Here is a 22,154-nt window from a genome sequence, read left to right as displayed (position 1 = left end):
ATGTGAACTGACTATGTGCTGCAGCATCATGTAACGTTAGTTCACTAAATTCAGAATCTAGTGAGTAGAATGAGAGGTAGGGGCGGGGTTTGTTCCGTGCACGTCGCTCGGGGCCGCGCATCAGCCGCTGAGCCCAGGACGCGCGCACTCTGCTGCTCGTTCTTTGTCCTCTATTGCAGCTGGTGTTCGCAGCTCCGCCGCACAGCGCAGGCCCAAAGTAGCGCAGCCGCTCTGAGGTTAGTGCCCTACCGCGCAATCTCCAGCCATTTCAGCCCCGGCGCAGCCGCACCAAACAACCCGGCAGCGTTTGCCTTTCACACACTCGGATGCAGATCGCGACGATGCGAAACAGAACTTGGGATGATATCGGGCGCATTTGACAGGATGGCAATTATTATTTAACGTTAACTTACCCCGCTCAAATTGGGGAAAAGAATAATCATGGCGCAGTCGCAGGCCTTTGGCCTAACGTACGGAATTTAGATGTGTAATCGAATCGCTGTTTTGTCCAGATGCTAAATGTGATTTCAAGACTTGATAGCTTGCGTTTATATTCTTGCTTGGGAATCAAATTTAAATGCGTGTTTAACCTTAAATATCATATTAGCACAGCAGTGTTATCGACCACTCGACGCTTTATATCGCTTTATAGATTAGTCGACAAGGGTGCCGGTTAAATTTGATCTAAAAGATTTTTAATATGTTTTGCACCTTATCTGAATGTTTACTGTTGTGTTTGAAATAACAGTTTGAATTGTTAGTGTTTTAATATTTCACTAACAAACGGGCCCACTCTCTTTACACGTATTATTCACAGTTTGAAAATAACCGCCATTTATGTGTTTGTTATTGATGCTGGACTTAACTAACGTTAGTCTATATCGACTCAGTCATTTAGGAGGTTAAAACCTAACGTACCTTTTTATAATGACTCTTTGAGCATGTTGAAATGTCTTTTCGTGTTTGTGAACGTTGCTCGTGACTTGGTCGAATCAAATGTAGCGTTTTCCAGAGCTTCAGTGTCAGGCCATTGAATTGAACGGAACGAAACCGTAGCTGCGAGCTTGTTTATTTATCTATGTGGATCATTAATAGCGCTTACGTCATGCTAAAAAAATATCCCATACGTTTTTATTTTGGTTTCATATTATTATTATTATTATTGTTTTTTTTATCCAAAACTTTTAGTACGTTAAGTGTAATACACACTGCTTGCTGTCAGAGGCATGTCATTACAGTGTCATATTATTCAATAAAAACGTTAAAAAAACTGTCATTTAGTTTGTCACTGATACAGCTTTAAATTATTGCTGAAAATTAATATAGATGTATTTTCATATGATTGCCAAACTATAATACGTACAGTAAATGTATATGCTGTTACTGATATTGAATATTTACATATTTTTTGGATAAATACTGAAAGCAGACACAAACTCCAGCCAAACCTCTGTAACACATTATTAATGTAAAATACATATTAAACTTATGAACAAATTGTATTGATTATTTGTAATGAGTTGTGAACCCTACTGGAGAGATTTATAAAGCAACAATAAAAGATGCAATACTTTCCGAAAGTGCTTATTGTGAATAGAAAGGAACAGATCCTTTTTCTCTAAACACTAAATGTAAACTATGTACGATAAATAGCTTGTACATTTTTGTACTTTTACATTTAGTTTAAATAGCTACTGCGGAAAGATTTTTTGCTGATCCAGGCCAATTTTTGACATTGATATCAAACTCAGTGGCCCAGTTTACCTCGATTCGCCATAAATGTAATGTTTTGTGATGCTGTTTCAATATAAAAGCACAATACTGTATTAATAGAATGTTGTTTTACACTGGTGCACGGTATGCACTCAAGAAAGGTGATTTTGGTAGTCGTCATAAGACATAAGACGTGGTCCCTCATATTTTTTTATGTTTTGAATGCATATGCAAATGACAATACATGTATTTGAACATTTCTCCCTCTCAATATAATTGGTGCATGACAATCACCTCATCTATGAAACTACATGAAGCATGCGCTTCATGTAGCTGATATATGTGTGTGTCTCAGTGTGTTTGAGAGAAACTGTATCGGGTGATGGAAGACCACACGGTGCATCAGACAGGACACATGACCACTATCGAGGCCCACGCCGTCGCTCAGCAGGTCGGGCAGGTGCACGTTGCCTCGTACACGGAGCATGGCATGCTGAGCGCTGACGAGGATTCACCCTCCTCCCCTGATGATGACGCTTACGATGACTCTGATATCCTCAACTCAACTGGAACAGATGAGGTCACCGCACATCTGGCTGCTGCAGGTAGCTTCCATCACATTGTTGTATTCTGACTTGTGGTTATTAGACAAACCACTAGATGGCGCACTTAAACCATAAATTGTCAGTCTACCAATTTGGAGTAGACGTAACAGTGTGGGATTATAAACTAAAAAGAAAGTATGACGAGTTGATTTTTCTTAACAGAATTGTGAGATATAATCTCTTGATTACAAGGCAAAAGACAGAATTTTTAAATATAAACTCAAAATTAAATATTGTTCATATTCTTTTATTCCATGAATCAAATAGAACACTGAAATTGGTCTATAGCTCCAAATAGAACAATTGCCAAGCTCATGGGTTACATGGAATACACAAACCGATACAATGCATATGCTGAATGATATTTTTTCAGGGCCTGTTGGCATGGCAGCAGCTGCAGCTGTGGCAACAGGGAAGAAACGGAAACGGCCGCACATCTTTGAATCAAACCCTTCAATCCGTAAAAGACAACAGACTCGCTTGCTTAGGTGAACCATATTCTCAGTATTGTTCTATGTATTGTAATGTAACGGTATATAGATAGACGAACTGACATATTTTTATTTTATATATATTAGTAATATTTTGAATCCGCCTTTGTTCATATTTACTTCAAATTGTTAGTATTAGTCATTTGTTATTTTTTACAATTAAAAAAAAATATATGGTTTAGATATTTTCTATTTATTAGTATTTCAGTTTTAATAATTTTAGTAATTAAACTTATTTCAGTTAGTTTCCAAGGGTGGAACAAAAAAAACTTATTTTATTTTAGCATTTTTCCAATTATGCAAATTCCAATTCAATTGTATTTAACAGTTCCTAATGACAACCCTGTCTCTCACTTTGTCTGCAGGAAGCTGAGAGCGACTCTAGACGAGTACACAACACGGGTTGGCCAGCAGGCTATTGTGTTGTGCATATCTCCCTCTAAACCAAACCCTGTGTTTAGAGTGTTTGGAGCTGCACCATTAGAGAATGTGGTAAGTATATTTATTGTGCTTTTTGCCTTCATATCGTTTGCACTGTTTAAAATTCCATCCCTGTTTTGGCATGTCTTGTGATCAGGTGAGAAAATACAAGAGTATGATTCTGGAGGATCTGGAAAATGCTCTGGCTGAGCACGCGCCCCCTGGTGGCGGAGAACTCACCTCTGAATTGCCTCCACTGACTATTGATGGCATACCGGTGTCTGTGGACAAGATGACACAGGTGGGCAGCAGGTGGCACTATGAGCCTGGAATGCAAGTTATTGAGTTTTCTGCTTTGACATGCAATTTGACATTTTCTAAACTCATGAGGGCAGCAGTTAATGGAGACAGAGAACAAGTCTCACTTCATCCACTACAGGGCTTTAGCACAGGTTACTTGAAGCCTTTTGGCCTAATATAAGACCATATAGCCACTACATTTGCCAGCTCATTACTCATTTCCCCACATGCTGTTTGGGGCCGGACTGGTGATAGTTGGTGTCTCTCAGGACAGACACACCTTGCTTGGCTTGTGGCAGTTGGAGGCAGGTCTGTGCAGGGATCATCAGGTGAGGCTTGTACGTGCAAGTAATTATCCGGCACATCGTGGCCGAGCACAGAGGTTTCTGATTGGCTCCCAAGTGGATTAAGAGCAGAGCTGGGGGATGGAATGGGCGGCTGATCTCTGTGTTTGGGGCGTGAGATTCCTCTTAATTCCTTCGCTACGTAATTAGACCATCTGCACAAACACAAGGAAGAGCCTACAACTCATGATGCTGATATGGACAGTCTGTTACATGATTTTGAACAGTGTTCCTAACCGTATTTAAGTTCAGATATTTAGGTTTAAGCAGTCAGCAAATTTATTTTGGCTTTTATTTGCAATTAAAGGGATAGTTCACTCTCAAATTAAATTTTGGTATGTTTTAGCTTACCTCAAGGACATCCAAGATGTAGGTTTCTTTGTTTCTGCAGTATTTCCCATTTTGATATTTTTAGGTCAAACCGTTCTTGTCTGTGACTCATATAATGGAGGTCTATGGTCACCACCTCATAGAGCAGGCACAGAAGAGTCCAAATTAAACAATTCCCCATCGTAAGTACACATGGTTGACCTAAGACACGAAATGAGCGGTTTAAGAAAATGAAGAGAATTTATATCGTTTTTACCTCTTGTACACAACCACATCCAACTGATATGAGTGCACGAGTGCTTCCTGATGTGACGCTGCATCTCAACAGCGGAGAAAACTCAGGAACTTCAGTCAGGCAGGTGTGTGATGCGATACTGTCAATGTCCTCGTCGTTGTCTTGTAGTTGTTCCATTCATGACAACATATGCTCTCCACTTCTGTTGGCATCTCACAACACTTGCTACTAAAACACCACCAATTTTGAAGAGATCTCTGTCTCTCTGAGGCTTGAAGATGTGTTGCTGCAGCGGATCGCTCCTGAGTACTTGATCTGTGTATTCTGGTTCAAATAAATATGGTTGTGAAAAAAATTAAACGTTGTCTATGGATATGGATTGAAATCGTCTTCCATTGCAATTTCCTGTACGTCTAAATATGTTTAGATCTTCACAGTGAAAGGTAACACTTCCGAAATCTCTGTGTAAACCATAGACAGTAAGTGTAAACAATGAGTGATGTACACACGCGAGAGATCACTTCCGGCGCTCTCGACTAAGCCAGAGCGCGCGCGCACGTCACATCAGGAAGCACTCGCGCACTCATATCAGTTGGATGTGGTTGTGTACAAGAGGTAAAAACTATATAAATACTCTTCATTTTCTTACACAAACCACTCGTTTCGTGTCTTAGGTCATCAGTGTGTACTTACGATGGGGAATTGTTTAATTTGGACTCCTCTGTGCCTGCTCTATGAGGTGGTGACCATAGACCTCCATTATATGAGTCACAGACAAGAACGGTTTGACCTAACAATATCAAAATGGGAAATACTGCAGAAACAAAGAAACCTACATCTTGGATGTCCTTGAGGTAAGCTAAAACATACCAGCTATCCCTTTAAATTTCTTTATTTTATTTAAAACGTATTAAGAAGCATATATTATTATTTCATTATAAAATAATCCAACCAAAATATTACATATGCTTTTATAGAGAGAGAGTGAGAGCACATTAGTTACTTTTATATATATATATATATATATATATATATATATATATATATATATATATATATATATATATATATATATATATATATAAAAGTAGTCACTTTTCCAGTGGTCACTTTCCAAAGGCCTGGAAATCTGCTAATGTTACGCCAGTTTTTAAGTTTGGTCTATCTACCTCCATGAATAACTACCGACCAATAATCATTCTTCCGGCCATTGCTAAAATTGCAGAAAAATGGGTGGCTGAGCAAATTGTCCAGTATTTAAACAGTAGCTCCCCCTCTTTTCACGCCATGCAGTTTGGTTTTAGATCCAAACACTCCACTGAAACGGCTACGTGCCTTTTTATCGAGAAAATAAAATTTTCTCCTGACAGGGGGGGTAGTAGGGGCGGTATTCTTGGATCTCAAGAAAGCCTTTGATACAGTGAACCACTCAGTTCTACTTAACAAGCTTCCACAATTTAAATTTTCTCGGGATACTGTTAGCTGGTTTGAATCCTATCTGCATGATCGTACACAAACTGTACTAATTAACAACTGCAATTATGAGTCGCTTAGGCTAACCTCTAGAGTTCCTCAGGGCTCAATATTAGAGCCCCTCTTATTTAGCCTTTATATCAATGACTTGCCTAATGTTTGCTCTGAAGTAGAATGTTTAATGTATGCGGAAGACACCGTTCTATTTGTTCATGGTCACTCTAAAGACATTGTTGCAGATAAACTTACTAAAGCAATGACTCGTGTTTCATCCTGGCTGCAGGAGAACTGCCTGCAGCTAAATATTTCAAAAACTGTAGGTATGTTCTTCAGTAAAACCAAAGAGCTTCATTTAATCCTGACATAATAGTTGCTGGAGAAAAATTACGAATCGTAAATCAATACAAATATCTTGGCTTAGAAATAGATTCACATCTCTCCTTTAAAGCCCATATTGAAAAATTATGTAAAATAATCAGGTTTAATCTTGCAAATTTCCGCTCAATTCGAAATGACATGTCAGCCGAAGCTGCACTACTTTTTTTACATTCCATGATTTTCAGCCACCTCAACTACTGCTTTACAAGTTGGTCTCAAGCAAGTCAGAGTGCAAAAAGACCTTTGGAAACATTAAGGCACTATCATCACTGTGCAATTAAAAAAAACACAGCCTTTTAAATTGGAACAGTATTCATAAGTTTTAAAATCTGAATCTCATATACAAAGTGACACATGATTTGGCACCAGCTCCTCTGGCTGAGTTCATCAGCCAAAGAAACAGCTCTGAGCGCGTTACTTGAGGCTCTGCCAGAGGGGCTTGCGTCATTGCTCTGCGCAGGAGCATTTTCAATCGCTCGGCCTGGTCAGTGAGGGGCGCTACTGAATGGAATTTTATACCTGAGGAGGTTAGACAGCTCAACACTTACAAGTCCTTTACAAAGAACTTGAAAATTTGGCTCATTAACAATTATGTCTGCCAACATTAAAAAACAAACAAGCCAATTGAGCTGTATTATATATTTGATATACTATAGCCTTTTTGAAAATGTATTTTTTGTGTGTCTTATTATTGTAACAGGTACAGTGTACCTTAGGTTATTTTACAGTGTCATTTATATTGTATTTATATTGTAGTCAATTTGCCATAGACTTGTAAATGTATTTTCTTGTTTGTATTTAATGCTTTTTTTACATCTTGGCCAGGGGACTACAGATGAAAAATAGCCTTTTGGCTAATTCTGGCTTTTTTAACCATGTTAGTTCATGTGTTTTATGAAATTGCACTGTCCCCTTTTAAATAAACCATTAAATCAAATCCTATATGTATATCTTTGTGAATACAGTGTAAAATAGATTTTTAAGAAATTATGCAACAGTCATGACTGGAAGAATCATGGAAGATTCATTGATCAGTTTTATATTTCAGTGAATTTAGTTCTATCAAAAAAAAAATATTTTAGCTCTTCCTGAAATCCTTCTTCACTAGCTCTTCGTCATGTTGTCGTCGTCTGTCAGCATTCAATGTCAGGCTTATAGCAAGTGTTTTTGTGACAGAGAGGGAGAAGCTCTTTTGGGAACTGATTTATTCCTCCCAAGCCATATTTAGCCTGTGGTGTCGAGGTGAACAGACGTTGCTACAAGTGCGCTGTGCAGTACAATCCCTGACCTGCATATGGAATTACCAAGGGCACTGAGGGGGCTGGGATAAACTCCAACCTCACACACAGGATGGAGCTGCCACTGGGCTAATGGACTGCCCCATACAACTCAGTGTGTTTGTTTGTTTTTTAAAGTCACTGGACTTAATGAGCCCCTTTAATTTTTATTTTTTTTAAGGTAACAACTTTTACGGTAAAAGCATACATTTTAAATCTAACCAATAGCAGGATGGCATCCTTGTAAAAATTGTGTACAGAATTTCAGTTAGTTATATATTTTGCATTTATTAACGTATTGATTTGTGATTGGATTAATTTGTTTCATTTCCCTTATGTCTATTTAACCAGCACAAAAGCCGTGTTATAGGGTTGTTGTTTTTTTTGTAATATTTAAACAGGTGATTGTGTGAGCAAACAAACAGCACAAATTCATATGTACACTATTGTTCATAAGTTTGTAATGAACAAGTCGGTATTGTAATGTTTTTGAAAGAAGTCCTTATTATGCTCATTTAATCAGAAATATAGTAAAATAAGTAATACTGTAAACTATAACGGAGTTAAAATAACCGACTTCTGTTTTAATAAATATTATTCCTGTGACGTCAAAGCTGCAGTTTCAGTAGCCATTACTCCAGTCTATAGTGTCACATGATCATAACCATAATACAGTTTTTCGGGAACCTTATTGAATAGAATGTTCAAAAGAATAGCATTCAGTTTGATGAAAATATTTCATTATATTAAGAAATGTTTTTACAGTCTCTTTCAATCAATTTAATGCATCTCTGCTGAATAAAAGCTGAAAAAATCCCTTTCAGTGTGCTGGAGCCTCACCCATAGATTAGCCTTTTAATAGAAACGTAATAGTCTAATTTTAGCTTTCCACGAGCTATGTGTGGACAGACTGTCTGCAGGAGAGAAAAATCAATGGCTTGCTGTTTCCAAATCCTTTTTTTTTTTTTTCAGATTTTATTTTTCCAGAGGCCATGCTTTGCTTTGCCATTCCCAGTATTTAAATCTCACACGGTGATTGTTACATTTCTGGTTTTACAGGCCCAGCTCCGAGCATTTATTCCGGAAATGCTAAAGTATTCCACAGGCCGTGGAAAGCCTGGCTGGGGGAAAGAGAGCTGTAAGCCCATCTGGTGGCCGGAGGACATTCCCTGGGCCAACGTACGCAGTGATGTCCGAACAGAGGAGCAGAAACAGAGGGTAATGTTGGGTTCTCACATTATGAATAATAATAGCTCCATTTTCTTTAGTTTTTTTTTCTCTCCATATTCCTGATATGTAGGTGTTTTGTTAAAATGCTTAAAAAAAAGTTTTTCATTTATCTGTAGCCTATGAATTGGGACATCTGAATTGAAACAAATGAGCTAAAGCTTGCATCACCTTGACTTATCGAGGGCTGGTTTCTGTTGGAAACAGGTGTCATGGACGCAAGCCCTGAGGACTATTGTTAAAAACTGTTATAAGCAGCATGGGAGAGAAGACCTGCTCTACGCCTTTGAGGACCAGATCACCACACATCAAGTTACCACAACAGCCACACACAGCATTGCTCACCTGGTGCCGTCACAGACCGTAGTGCAGACGATCAGTAATCCTGATGGAACGGTCTCGCTCATACAGGTGAGCTCAGGTCCCAGCTGTGGGAACAACTGCACGGTTGTTTTTCACTACGATATAAACTAGCTTCACTGGAGGACTTCATTTAGATCAGGGGGAGACCAAAATATACAATCTATGTATCTCTTAACAAATAATATTAAAGACAACATGACAATATATACTTCCTATTTACTTCTTTAGTACACGTAACTTATCTTACTTGTTTTATTTTTGTTTAGTTTTTTTAGAAAATTGCAATAATTTTCATCAAAATGGTCAAAAGTGTGAAGACTTTTACAATGTTATAAAACAAAAATCTGTTCAAACTAATTTTCTTCTTCTGAACAAACACTCTAATACATCAAACAATCCTGAAAAAAACTGTATCATGGTTTCCACAAAAAAATTAAACTGCACAATAGTAATTGACAATATTCATAAATGTTTTTGAAGCAACAAATCAGCATATTGCAATGATTTCTGAAATTCTTACCAGCCCCAAACCTGAAATGTTCATTTTTGTTGAGCTTCTAATAAGATTATGTATTTATAAAAATATATATTCAATTAGAAAAAAGTTGAATCACTAGTGGTCACATTAAAGTATTTAAATAGTATTCCAACAGCATTCTAAAATCCAGTTTGTTAACTGATCCACAGGTTGGCACAGGAGCCACTGTAGCAACACTGGCAGATGCATCCGAGTTGCCAGGCACGGTGACTGTGGCCCAGGTCAATTACTCCACAGTGACAGATGGAGAGGTAACTTTAACATTCTTTCTTATATGAATATTCCATGAGTTTGCATCTTGTGCATGTTCTTTGCTGTCCTTACACACATACTGTGGTTTTAGGTCATATTTCTCCCTTCACTCCTATTATTTTCTTTCTGTCTTTAAGGTGGAACAGAATTGGGCCACACTACAGGGAGGCGAGATGACCATCCAGACCACGCAACCGTCAGAGGCCACGCAGGCTGTGGCCTCCTTAGCCGAAGCTGCGGTTGCTGCCTCACAAGAGATGCAGCAGGGGGCAACTGTTACCATGGCACTCAACAGGTACTCATGGGAAGTAGCGGTGAAGTCGGAGTCAGAGAAAGAGAGAAAGGAAATACTGAACTGCAGCAGCATCTAGGTGCAGGTTTATGTCCCCAGGGTCTTGTTACCTGAGCCTATCCTACTGTTTATCACAAGCTGGTATAACCAGCAGCAGCCCAGAAATACAGCACAGCAGGAACAATTGGTTGATGCTCCATTACCACAACAATTAGGCTGAAGAGGCATTGTTTTCTGCTCCACAGCCTTTATTAAAGCAGTAAATCCACCGTCACTCTGCTGATTAGAAACAAACAAACAAAAAAACAGTCTTTAGGCTTCATTCAATTCAAATTATGAAATTTAAAAAAAGTTAAACATTTCACAAAAGTACTAGTAAGATTTTAAAAATCTTTGAGATAAGACGAAAATATGAGAAGTCAAAATAACGGTTAATGTGATGCTGATTTAAGTCAAAATTTTGACATGCTGTTTCAATTTAGACCACATAATTTCGAGTTATTGTCATAATTTAGATTTTTGTGCGATGTCGTAATAATGAGCTCATCAATTTAAGCTTTTCATGACAGCTATGTCATTGTTGATTTGTTTAAATTGAACTTTTTTTTTAACCTCATCATTTCAACTTCTCAACTCGTAATTACAGCTCAAAATGTTGAAATGATTACAAACCTTGTCAAATTATGACTCAATTACAAATTAGTCAATTATGACATACTATCAAATTTCCTTTTTATTATAATTTAGAATTTTTCTCTCTTAATTATAATTTAGAAAGTCTAAATTATGGCATGATTTTGTTATAATTATGATTAACCAAAGCATAATTTTTTTTTAAGTGACAGAAATGGGTTTATGTATGTTGGACATCTATCATGAGAGGCAGTAGAACTTGTATAGGAGCATTATGTTATTTTCTGGTGTCTTTGAGTGACTCTAGGGGGCAGTACACACCAAACCACATCAGTGCACTTCAAATCCTGAATAAAGCATTTCTTGTTTCCGAAATTAATGCGACATTATTTCCTTGTTTTGTGTTTGTGTGTGTGTGTGTGTGTGTGTGTGTGTGTGTGTGTGTGTGTGTGTGTGTGTGTGTGTGTGTGTATTGCAGTGAAGCAGCAGCTCACGCAGTGGCGACATTAGCAGAAGCGACTCTTCAGGGTGGAGGCCAGATCTTGTTAGCAGGAGAAACGGCGGCCGCAGTAGGAGCTTTAACTGGCGTTTCAGATGGCAGTGGTACGAACCTCCTCTCTATATCACAAGCAACCACATTTACACTCTTTACTTTCCTAACGCTTACTGAATGCAGTTGAAACAGGAAAGGTTAGGGTGGGCAAACATGAAGAAATATCCCTTTCGTCATCACTCGTCTAGGTATGTGATGGCACGTATGTGTCTCCTGTAAGGTGTGTCAGAGTGTGAGGAAGTCCGTGGAGGTAATCTCCGCTGTAATCTCCAGGGTGTTTGTGGGACAGATGGCGTGTGTGTGACCGGTGTCACAGACCCAAGCCTCTACACTTCTCGCTAATCCTCACTTTGCCTCAACCACTAAGCGCTCTGCATATGCACCGCAGCCTCCAGTACTAGTGCTTACACATGCATTAGAAGCCATGTTACAGTTCTAATGTGTACTTGAGGCATCGTGAAGTAGCACATGACACATTTCCTCTTTTAGTGATATGATATATTATTTTATGATATACTAGAAATTAGATTGAAGGAAACTAGAATATCCTCAAAAAATTAATGCATTTTTGTCTTTCCAGTCATTTCCCTTTGCAGCTCATTTTACATCCATATTTTGATATGTCAGTGGAAATGTAAAATGATTGCAGAGAAAGGGGAAGTTATTTGATTAAAAAAAAAAAGATTACAAAGACAAACTTTTTGGGGGGTATGCACCAATATTATAATTCTGGCCAATGCAATAAGCTAATAAATCTTTTGATGTTATGTTTCAATTAATGGCCAATATCAAAAAACAAAACATGGTTTTGTCAAAAAATGGTTCCATGAACTAACTGAAACATTATTCTAAATAACAATTCTGTGTTAGTTAATTTAAGCATTTACTAATAAATAATTGTATTAACTGGTGTTAACTAATGGGACCTTAAAGTCAAATGTTACACAAAATACGATAGTAACTAATACATGAAATAACGCTTATATGTTCAGATTTAACCTATAAATTAAGATCATCCAATATCGGCCAATATATATTTAATATTTACTGTGACAATAATCAGTATGGTGCATCCTTAATTTTTTATTTATAATTCATTCATTAACAGTAAGACCAGAAACATGCATTTGTTCAATTAAAATCGTGATATTAAAAGTCATAAGTATGAATATAGTAGAAATTATCAGGTACTAAGTCATGACAAGAGAAAAAGTTAATTAATGAATAATGACAGTTAATTTGGTGCATCCCTAATATTTTCTTTATTATAATTAATTAATTAACAGTAAGACCATGGACATTCATTAACAAAGTAAATGGTGTGCATTTAATTTAATGTTGTTCTACTCCAAATTTGGCCGAATCATGTATGGCCGTTTCCCAGTGACCTTTCTTACCTCTAGTGTCCTGGCTTACCCCATTGCCCCCAGTGACCAAAGTGAAGCCCCTCCTCCTCCCCCTCCTAACCCCCCAGGAACCCTCTTAAAGGGCTTTGATCCTCTCCATTATCAGTGCATAGTCTAATCACAGAGCCAGCTGTCAGCACCGTGAAGCCCAGTATATAAAACACACACACGCTCGCATGACATTAAGAGAATAGACAGGAGCAAGGAGTGTATTTAAACATTAAGGCTGATTAGCAGGCATTAAAACTACATTTAAATCCCCATTCTGGGTATATATTTGACTGTGTTTGTCACTATGTATACTGACGGTACTGACCTTCCCTAGAAAAGTTGCGTGTTTAGAGAATGCTAGTATGTCCCTTTTCCCACATATGTAACTGAGTATGTTGACTGCTGATCTGAACCAGCAGTAAGTTCCAGAGAGCCGTCTCTGCCCAAAATAAGGCCCTCGCCTTTAAACTACGCAATTAAACCTAATACAAGCTGCGGCATTGGGAGGCTTGGGAGAGAGCGTAGTCAATAACAGACACTTGAGGGGCAGCCAGCGTTTATTGAGCTTATTCAATCAGTGAAATGGCAGTGCGGGAGCAGCTTTGAAGTGGCTGGTCTGAGGAAATCGTGACTGATTTACGTTTCCTGCTCCAGTGCCCCTCTTTCGCTTCGTAAGCCCCGTAGACACCCCTCGGTGTCAGAGTGATTGAGGGTTTATAAGCATTTCACAAAAAAAAAACTGCTTCCATACTCCCCGTCAATTATCGAGACACGGTGTGATTATGAGAAATCGGAGCATTTGGACTGAGCCACTCATATGCCATGTGGCATGTTCTTTTTAAGGGGGGGGGGGGTTCACAAAAAAAAGTTTTCCAAAGAGGGAGATTTTTTTTCAGTGCAAAGATCATCATTAAAATATATATATATATATATATATATATACACACAAATGTGACAAACAAATGTATGCTGATGATTATTTTATACATCCACAATTATTTGTTGTTTAAAGTAGGTCTGTAACGGTTGCCGTGACAACCACGTCACCGCGGTGGTCGGTTGCTACCACGGTTGTCTACAGCCACCGGCGGTAGTTCTCGTGATCGCAAACGCTGGCTGGGCAGGTTTGGCGAGGCTTTCTCCAAACTGGCCAAATACAAACGAGACAGCGATAAATAAAAGATGGTAACAAGAAATATGGCAACGATTCCTATTTCAAAGAGAGCGCGGACAGATGAGGAGTTATGGGCCTTTTTCACACAGGACGCGGTATGCGCGGCACTGCGGTATAAAACCCATTCATCTCAATGGCTTGCGCCGCGCAAGGACGTTTTGTTGCTGCGTCGACCAAAGCGCAAGTGCAGCGGTGCGCATCATTTGTGTGCTTGCGCGCACGCCGCGGTCAAAGTTCAAAATAGTTCAACTTTTGCCGCTGCGCTCTGTGACGATTACCAGCGCGACCAATAGAATCGGGGGATCCAAAACAAGCACGGAAATCAAAAGGGATGAACGGCTAGTACTGTGTGTGTCAGAATTTCCTTATCTGTACGATACAAGTTTGAGGGAGTATAGGGACATCGTCAGGAAAGCTGTGTCATGGAGACATATCTCCATTCAAGGAACAACAGACTATGGTAGAGCTCCCGCTAAAAGTTTTTAAAACTCCACCTACGCCGCAGCGCAAATCGCGTTGTATCTGAAGGGCAACGCTGAACCCAGCGGCAAGCGCCGCGTATACCGCGTCCTGTGTGAAAGGCCCATTAGCTATTGAGCTTGCTTGGTGGCGGAAAAGTAAACCAGACGCAACAACCGCGTTGCGACAGGTTTAGTCTGTCTAGTATCTATACAGGACATTTGAACTCTGTGTCAGTAGCCTACCTCACAGACTGGACGGGGGATTTATCATGTCGTGTTGTGCTGCATCCAGTGTAGCATCACTGATTATAATGAGTATTTTGTCGCGCTGCGTCGCTCGCGTCCGTTAGACAGGGTGTATTTATCTTTATTTAGGCTACTTTCTTGTTTTTTCAAACACCGCGCCACCGGCAGTTGTTGGTCCATGACTACAGCGGTGGTAAAAATCAGCCACCGTCACAGCCCTAGTTTAAAGTTTTTTTTTATATATATATTTAATAGGGGTGGCATGGTTCGCTGAAAAAAAAAACAACCGTTCGGTTCACCACACATGGTTCAACTTAAATCTGACAAAGCACCTGTGATATGGTTTGCTATAAATGACATGTAGACCTTAAACAAAAAGGGTTCAGCTAATATGTGTTTCTGTTGATGGATACGCATTCTGGCTTCCCAGACATTACAACAACAGTGATGAGAGAAGAGTAAAAGAAAAAAAACACAACCCTGGACAAATCATTCACTTTTGTTCAATGCGAATCCCGTATTCTGGAATATGAGCAGTCATTTATTCTGTCATCATCCGGGTGCTGATAGCGCGCGCTCACAGATGAGATCTGAACAGCACACGTTAATATGTGGTTAAACTAAACTCATTTAAGCTTTGCCAGTTTAAACATTTAAGAGCCAGAGGACGCGAGCTCGTGTGCGCATTTTAACGATTTGTGCGTGCGCTAATCTGAAGCGAACCCGCACTTCAGAATGTGCGCAAATATTAAGCTCTCACTTAAGTATTGTTTAAATTGACAAATTCAGACAAAAATTGTCAAAATGCCCGTCTTGGTAAGTATCCTATAGCAGACATCAGGGATGGAAATTAACTTTTTTGTTCACTGGCCACTGTGGCTGGTGGTTTTCAAAATCTACCAGCCACTCAATGTTTTTACCAACCACTTTCTTGTTTTTAACCGACAATGTGTAACTGCGTGTGAAAATTAATACTACAAGATCTACAATACTTAAGCAGTTTATTTAATCTCAAGTCTCAATGAAATACTAACATTTTCTCTTTCAGTGATGCTCAAAAATGCTGCCTATCTAGGCAGCTTACAAGGTTTTGAAACTGCCGACTCTTGCTGAAGTAGCTCATTCTCTCAACTCCATAGCCCAACCGGATGATACACTGCACTGTTTTTGTACACATTAATAATGTATTTAATTCCAAAGGAAAAGATTCACCAGTATTTGTATGTGTATTTTTATTAATTTTTTTGTGGTTGAGGGAACACGTGGGGAAAAGTCCCCTGTTCAACACCGTATCACTGAAAGAAATCTCGGCTCGGAAACTTTTACACCATCTTCAAACGAACGCACAGCATTTCTAATACATCGTTTTTACGCGTCTCGTCACGCCAGAGCTGTCAAACATGTGTAGTGATACAATGTTGTTTCTACATAACCTACAAACCTCTACGGACACCTTGGCAATTGAATCGCCATTGGCTAGTAATTATTTTAGTTTACTCTCCAGTCAGTCAAGCTTTATAATAATCAAATATCATTTAAGAATAGAACTTTAGTAATTAGAAGTTTTTGGTCATTCAGTGTTTCTGTAAAAAAAAAAAAAAAATTGGGGAAAAAAACTTAACAAACTCCTGATAAGATAATAATAATAATACGATTCCTACTACCGTATTTTCCGGACTATAAGTCGCACCTTTTTTCATAGTTTGGCTGGTCCTGCGACTTATAGTCAGGTGCGACTTATTTATCAAAATTAATTTGACATGAACCAAGAGAAATGAACTAAGAGACATGAACCAAGAGAAAACTTTACCGTCTACAGCCACAAGAGGGTGCTCTATGCTGCTCAGTGCTCCTGTAGTCTACACTGAAAACATAGAGCGCCCTCTCGCGGCTGAAGACAGTAATGTTTTCTCTTGGTTCTTGGTTCTAAATAAATGCGACTTGTGGTCTAGTGCGACTTATGTTTTTTTCCGTATCATGAAGTATTTTTGGACTGATGCGACTTATACTCAGGTGGGACTTATAGTCCGAAAAATACGGTAATAAAAACTATAAAACACACTAAGGATTACTAAGGATTAATGAGCTGCTGGATTCATGAATATGACGAGTATCACCTATTATCGTGAGCGCCAGCCAATGAGATTGCCATTTGCGCATTAACTCCAACAACTACCGGAAAACCCGGCTGTTCTTAAAAGCTGAAATCTTCCATAGGAACGCTGTTATTTTGACATGAAAATACAACAAATTTGTTTAAATGTAGCACATCAATCCCCTCTCTCTCTTTCTCTATGTGAGTGTGAGAGAAAGCGACGGCGATTTATGCTCCTTAACACTAGAGATCACGGTACATTAAACACAGGTGCGTTGCGTATCCATTGAGGAAAAAAAGCACAGATCGTCTGACGGAGAGTCAGAGAGTGTTCGCGATTGAAAATATCTGTGCTAAACTTAGCCTCCAACTAACACACTGGCGAGTAAAATCAGATAATTTATTAACCATTGGTTCATATTAGACATCATTTAGTAGCCAGAAGGAAGATTTAGTCACATATGAGAGTGATTTACTCGCAATATAGAGGGTTGACATACTAGCCACAGAGCTAACTGAAAAAGTACTTGAAGACTGGAAATAAAATGCATCCCCCGGACAGCAGTTAGACACGTGACCGATAATACTGTTTGTTAGTTTGCTTATTATGCCGTTAAAAACAAAAAGATAAACACAAACTGTCCCTATAATCTAAAATGTTGCAGAATTCTGGAGGAAAATGAACTTACCGGGGTTTGACAGAGATGTGACAGTATGCGGAAACTTGTACGCGATAACAAATTCAACTCTTCACACGATCTTGTATATCATGAGCATGTGCTATAAAACGTACAGTAAATAACCAACAAATATATCACTCCGCACTAACTTCAGCTGCAAACACTGTACTGGGAAAAACGCCGCCGTTTCGAGCCCGGTTTACACCGCCCTTCTCCACGGGGCTGCTTTTGATGATATTACACTTTATAGCGTGTTGTACACACACCAGGGATGAAAATTAACTTTTTTTTGTCTACTGGCCGGGTGAAACGGTATGGTATTTTTATTTACCCGCCACGGTGGCCGGTAGGTGAAGCGAGTTTACCCGCCACACACCCGCATTTGGCTGGTGGCGGGTGTTAATTTCATCCCTGGCAGACATAGCCGGCTGAACGTAGGCCTACTGTATCAGTGTATTCTCTTAAAGTGGCAGTCTTAATCGAACAGCAACAACAAAGAAATCACTCACTGCTGTTGATTTAAAAAGCTTTTGTAACGCTAATAAAGAATAATCTTTAATTTATACAGTCCAATATGCAATGCTGTTTTACATTTGATTACTTTTTTTTTTACATTTGAAAAGCTTATGCTTGACCTACCTAAAAAAATAAAAAACTGAAAATCACTGTTTATTGTTTGTATCTTTGCTCTATTGTATTTATTTGTGCTGTTGCTTGTAGTTGGATAGAATATTCTAATTCTTTTTTATTAGAAAGTATAGTTTTCCCATAAACATTGCACAAACGGAACTGTACCGAAACCGTGACTCTAAAACCGTGAAACAAACCGAACTGTGAAAAAGTTGAACAGTGCCACCCCTAATATTTAAAAGTGAAATCATATTTGTTTTGTATTTTAATGTGTGTGTGTGTGTGTGTGTGTGTGTGTGTGTTGTGTGTTGTGTGTGTGTGTTTTTTGATGAGTATTTCTTGACCGGTTTTGTGAGAATTACTCTTGAGGTTATGAAAGGTTTCTGGGGCAATAAGACAAAATGCTGATCCTTTTTTTTTTTTTATACCTGAATTTAATGTCAAAACTAATCTGCTTTTGTGTTGAGCTGAGAATATAAGCAACAAATAGCTTGGGGAGATTGTGTCAGATAAAGTAACTCACAGGCTAAGTGGCGAGTTGGATTGGAATATGATTCATTCCTTGAGATTATGGCACAGGGTTGTGCATCGTGAGACTATTTTAGGCACGCTTATATCAGCGTAAACATGCAATGCACAAAGCCTACAGGACAGGTGTGTACCCTTAACTGTGAAACTTACTGGATGGGACAACTGGTCGCAGTTATTTCTGACTTTCCGCTTTGCCCATACGAGTTTGCAGCCAGGACAGATTGGCCAACCTCTCGCCCGCCCCAAATGACTGCAGAAGTAATCCAGGCTGCTACGCTCACAGACTAGGTAGATTGAGAAAGAGAGAGGGGTCTACCTCGAGTCAGAGAGAGAGAGAGAGATATGGAAGCTGGGAGCGGCCACCTCAATTACTCCATTGTTCCGCATTGCAGTGTGATGCAGTAGCCCTGCCCTCTGTCCGGTGTTTAGAGCCGGCCCTGTCCACGTAGCATACAAACTCTTAACAAGGCTGCTCGATTGCGCACACGCTCTGTGGCCTCATCCGACCGCATTTCAAAAGTCCCCTCCTTCCAGCTGTCTCAAATGTCAACTACGAATGTCCCAAACCACTAGGCCACCACCTACACTGATGACATCACAGTTCTGCTAAACATCTTCAGCTAAATCTCTGAATAATAGTTTGTACCATCAGAAGTTGTCTTGAATAAATGTAACAGGTCTGTTTCTCGTCCCAGGTCTCGTCCAGATTCCAGTCAGCATGTATCAGACTGTCGTCACCAGTTTGGCCCAGGGAAATCGACCCGTTCAGGTGGCCATGGCTCCCATAGCCACACGCATAGACAACACGGTAACGCTTGACGGACAGGCTGTGGAAGTGGTGACCCTAGAACAGTGACATACTCTACCCCTGCAGGTGTGTGGGACAGGACATACAGCGCCTATGTGAAGTAGCTGCTGGAATATAGTGTAAAAATTATATTTGAACCTGTTCACATATGTCTGCAGGGGGTTGGAACGTTTATTCCTGTTTTTGTTTTTGTTTTCTAAGTGTTGTTAAATTTAATTTTTTAGGCTGTTTGAGAACTATATTGCATACAGAGGATACGTAGGAATTACAGGCTAATTGTTTTTCTACAATTACATGAAAACAAAATCAACATTTTCAGCCTTCAAAAACTATTATTAACAATTTGTTAATTTCTTCCCATACAAGGTTTGTGTTAGTCATTTGATATCTCTTCATTTTTTTTTATCTAGGTTTGTGTGTGTCTTTATATATTGTGAACCATCTTGTGCCATATTTGACTTATTTCATTAATATATTATGTGTAAATTGCATTACGATTATAGTGTTAGATCCCATTGACTACTGAGATGACATGCATGTTTTTTTTTTTTTGTTTTTTTTTTGGTCAATCTGTATAATGTAGAATTTTTTGTATGTATTTCACATTAACTCCCAATGTAAAAAAATTGTATGACCTAGAATGATTATGTGGTATATTGAATGAGACCACCATTTCCTGTCGGTACAGAACAGTTATGAAATTTGAGCAGTCGCTCAGTGCTATCTATAGACTTTCACTGAATTGTACTATTAATCGATAATTATAAATGTCGACGACTTACCAATGACGAGGCTGAAGATGTAGCACTCCATATCGTTCAACTTTTATACTTCAGGACATGAACAGAGCTTTACATACTTGTGGTATATTAGCATTTTGGGAACTGGTTCTGTTAAGAAACTGCTGGAGGAAATGTTTTATTTATTTTTTATTTATTTTTCTAAATGTTTTTGTTTAGATGTGCGCTCATATCTTTAGAGCAACACAAGATCACACGCTGAAAGATTGAGGTATGATAGAGGATGTATTCTAATGTAATTGCATATATTGCAAAGTGAAAGAACCATCATTTCATATTTTCCTTCATCTCACAAGCTCTTCCTGTATTGTTTCTACAATGCAAATTTGTGTAGCAGAGATGGATTTTTTTTTTTTTTTACTGTTTAGCGCCTCTTCCACCCATAACCCATCAAGTTTTCTGCTCCTGGTTGCATTGAATTTTTATATGACTGAAACCTCATAAAACAAGATCCTTTTTATGTACATTTTGTAAAATACAAGGTCTGATGAAAGTGAACTCTCCCATGTTGCCAGTGAAAGAATGATTGTGACATTGGGAGTTTATCATTCCCTTTTTATCCAGTGTCGGAAATAAAATGGCCACTGTTCAGGATTGTGTCTTTGAAGATTATTGCACAAAAATAATCACAGGTGACAAGGAAAGTGCTTTTGCTTTTAGAGCACATAAGGCTACATAATGACATATTGAAACAGGTTTTTTTTAGGACATTCACAGTACCATTATAAATCAACAGGTGTTATAATTATGTTCATATTGCTATGTGTATTTAAGCACAGTTGGAGTTAGGCATTGACCAATCAGCATCCAGAGCCAGAACTTTACAGTCCTAAACTAATGAGGTAATAAATTGGTAATCTGCATGTATTTAGATGCCACCAGGTCACATCAAGGTCACGTAATCGTCCACTTGAATTTAAGTTATCCTATCACAAAAACTCTGACCTCTTAACCAAAAAAAACATTGACATCCGTACCCCACCACAAGCTTGTTGTGATGGATGGGGCTCTTGCTGAATCATAAACCCTGATCCCTCTCTCCTGGCTAAAACCTGGATTTAAGGCCTGTGTCCTTCTGCAGAGGGAGGGAAACACTAAATCCATCAGGCACAGCACGCATCCCACTCCACTTCCAGATTATCAGCGCAGAGTAGCATGATCGGAGAGAGATATAAAGCGTGACTGTTTGACCACAGCCGTTCTGAACAGAGCAAAACGAAAAGAGACGTTAAGGGAAGTGTGTTTGTGGTTTCCAGGTCATGGTGGCAGCTGGCAGGAGCTGCTGCTCAGTGAACGCGTGCGTCAGTCGTGAGCTGCAGATTAAGGGACTTTCTGAATCGCCCCTGGTCCCGCCCCGCACTCATCCCGTCTATGTGCTTGGGGCAGTCTGTTCCTCAGTCGGGCCGTGTTCACAGAACAGCGTTCAGCTCTAATCCTAATATCTATAACCACAATTCTATTTTAACATCAGCGTTACGTACTTTATTTAAGTGTGATGTCATAGACCGTTGACAAGTATAGTTCAATCATTGGCCACGTTCACACAGCACCAGAATACGGTTGTTAAATCCTAAAAACTGACAGTGTGAACGTAGCCATTATAAGCAAATTTGTGCATACCAGATACTTATGCAACCTTAATACAAGTGGTCCAAAGGGGTGTTTTATTTCTAATGTAATACATTAAATACACACACACACACACACACACACACACACACGACTTATCCACTGCGCCAACACCACCTTATACACAAAATATATATATTTACAATAAGGTTAAAATCATTCAGTTTTCCATTGTACAACATTTATTAATTTAGGTTATTTTATAAATATAATAGTTTAATAAAAACATAAATGAAATTCAGAAAACGTTAAATGATTGAAATCGAGACATATAAATAA

General features: G+C 38.9%; 1 protein-coding gene across 1 annotated transcript; it reads left to right on the top strand.

Annotated features, from left to right (window-relative positions):
• Positions 1-81: 81 nt before the first annotated feature.
• On the top strand, positions 82-19,778 carry LOC132098904 (nuclear respiratory factor 1-like). The gene is made up of 11 exons (XM_059505178.1): positions 82-236; positions 2,069-2,318; positions 2,692-2,806; positions 3,175-3,301; positions 3,387-3,530; positions 8,626-8,784; positions 9,001-9,204; positions 9,844-9,945; positions 10,084-10,241; positions 11,350-11,474; positions 19,334-19,778. Exons 2-11 carry the CDS (start codon positions 2,096-2,098, stop codon positions 19,492-19,494), a joined length of 1,518 nt encoding a protein of 505 aa, XP_059361161.1. The 5' UTR covers positions 82-236; positions 2,069-2,095; the 3' UTR covers positions 19,495-19,778.
• Positions 19,779-22,154: the final 2,376 nt, after the last annotated feature.

The sequence above is a fragment of the Carassius carassius genome, chromosome 22 (genome assembly GCF_963082965.1).
Source record: "Carassius carassius chromosome 22, fCarCar2.1, whole genome shotgun sequence".
Lineage (NCBI taxonomy): Eukaryota > Metazoa > Chordata > Actinopteri > Cypriniformes > Cyprinidae > Carassius > Carassius carassius.
This window is presented reverse-complemented; position numbering and strand designations above follow the sequence as displayed.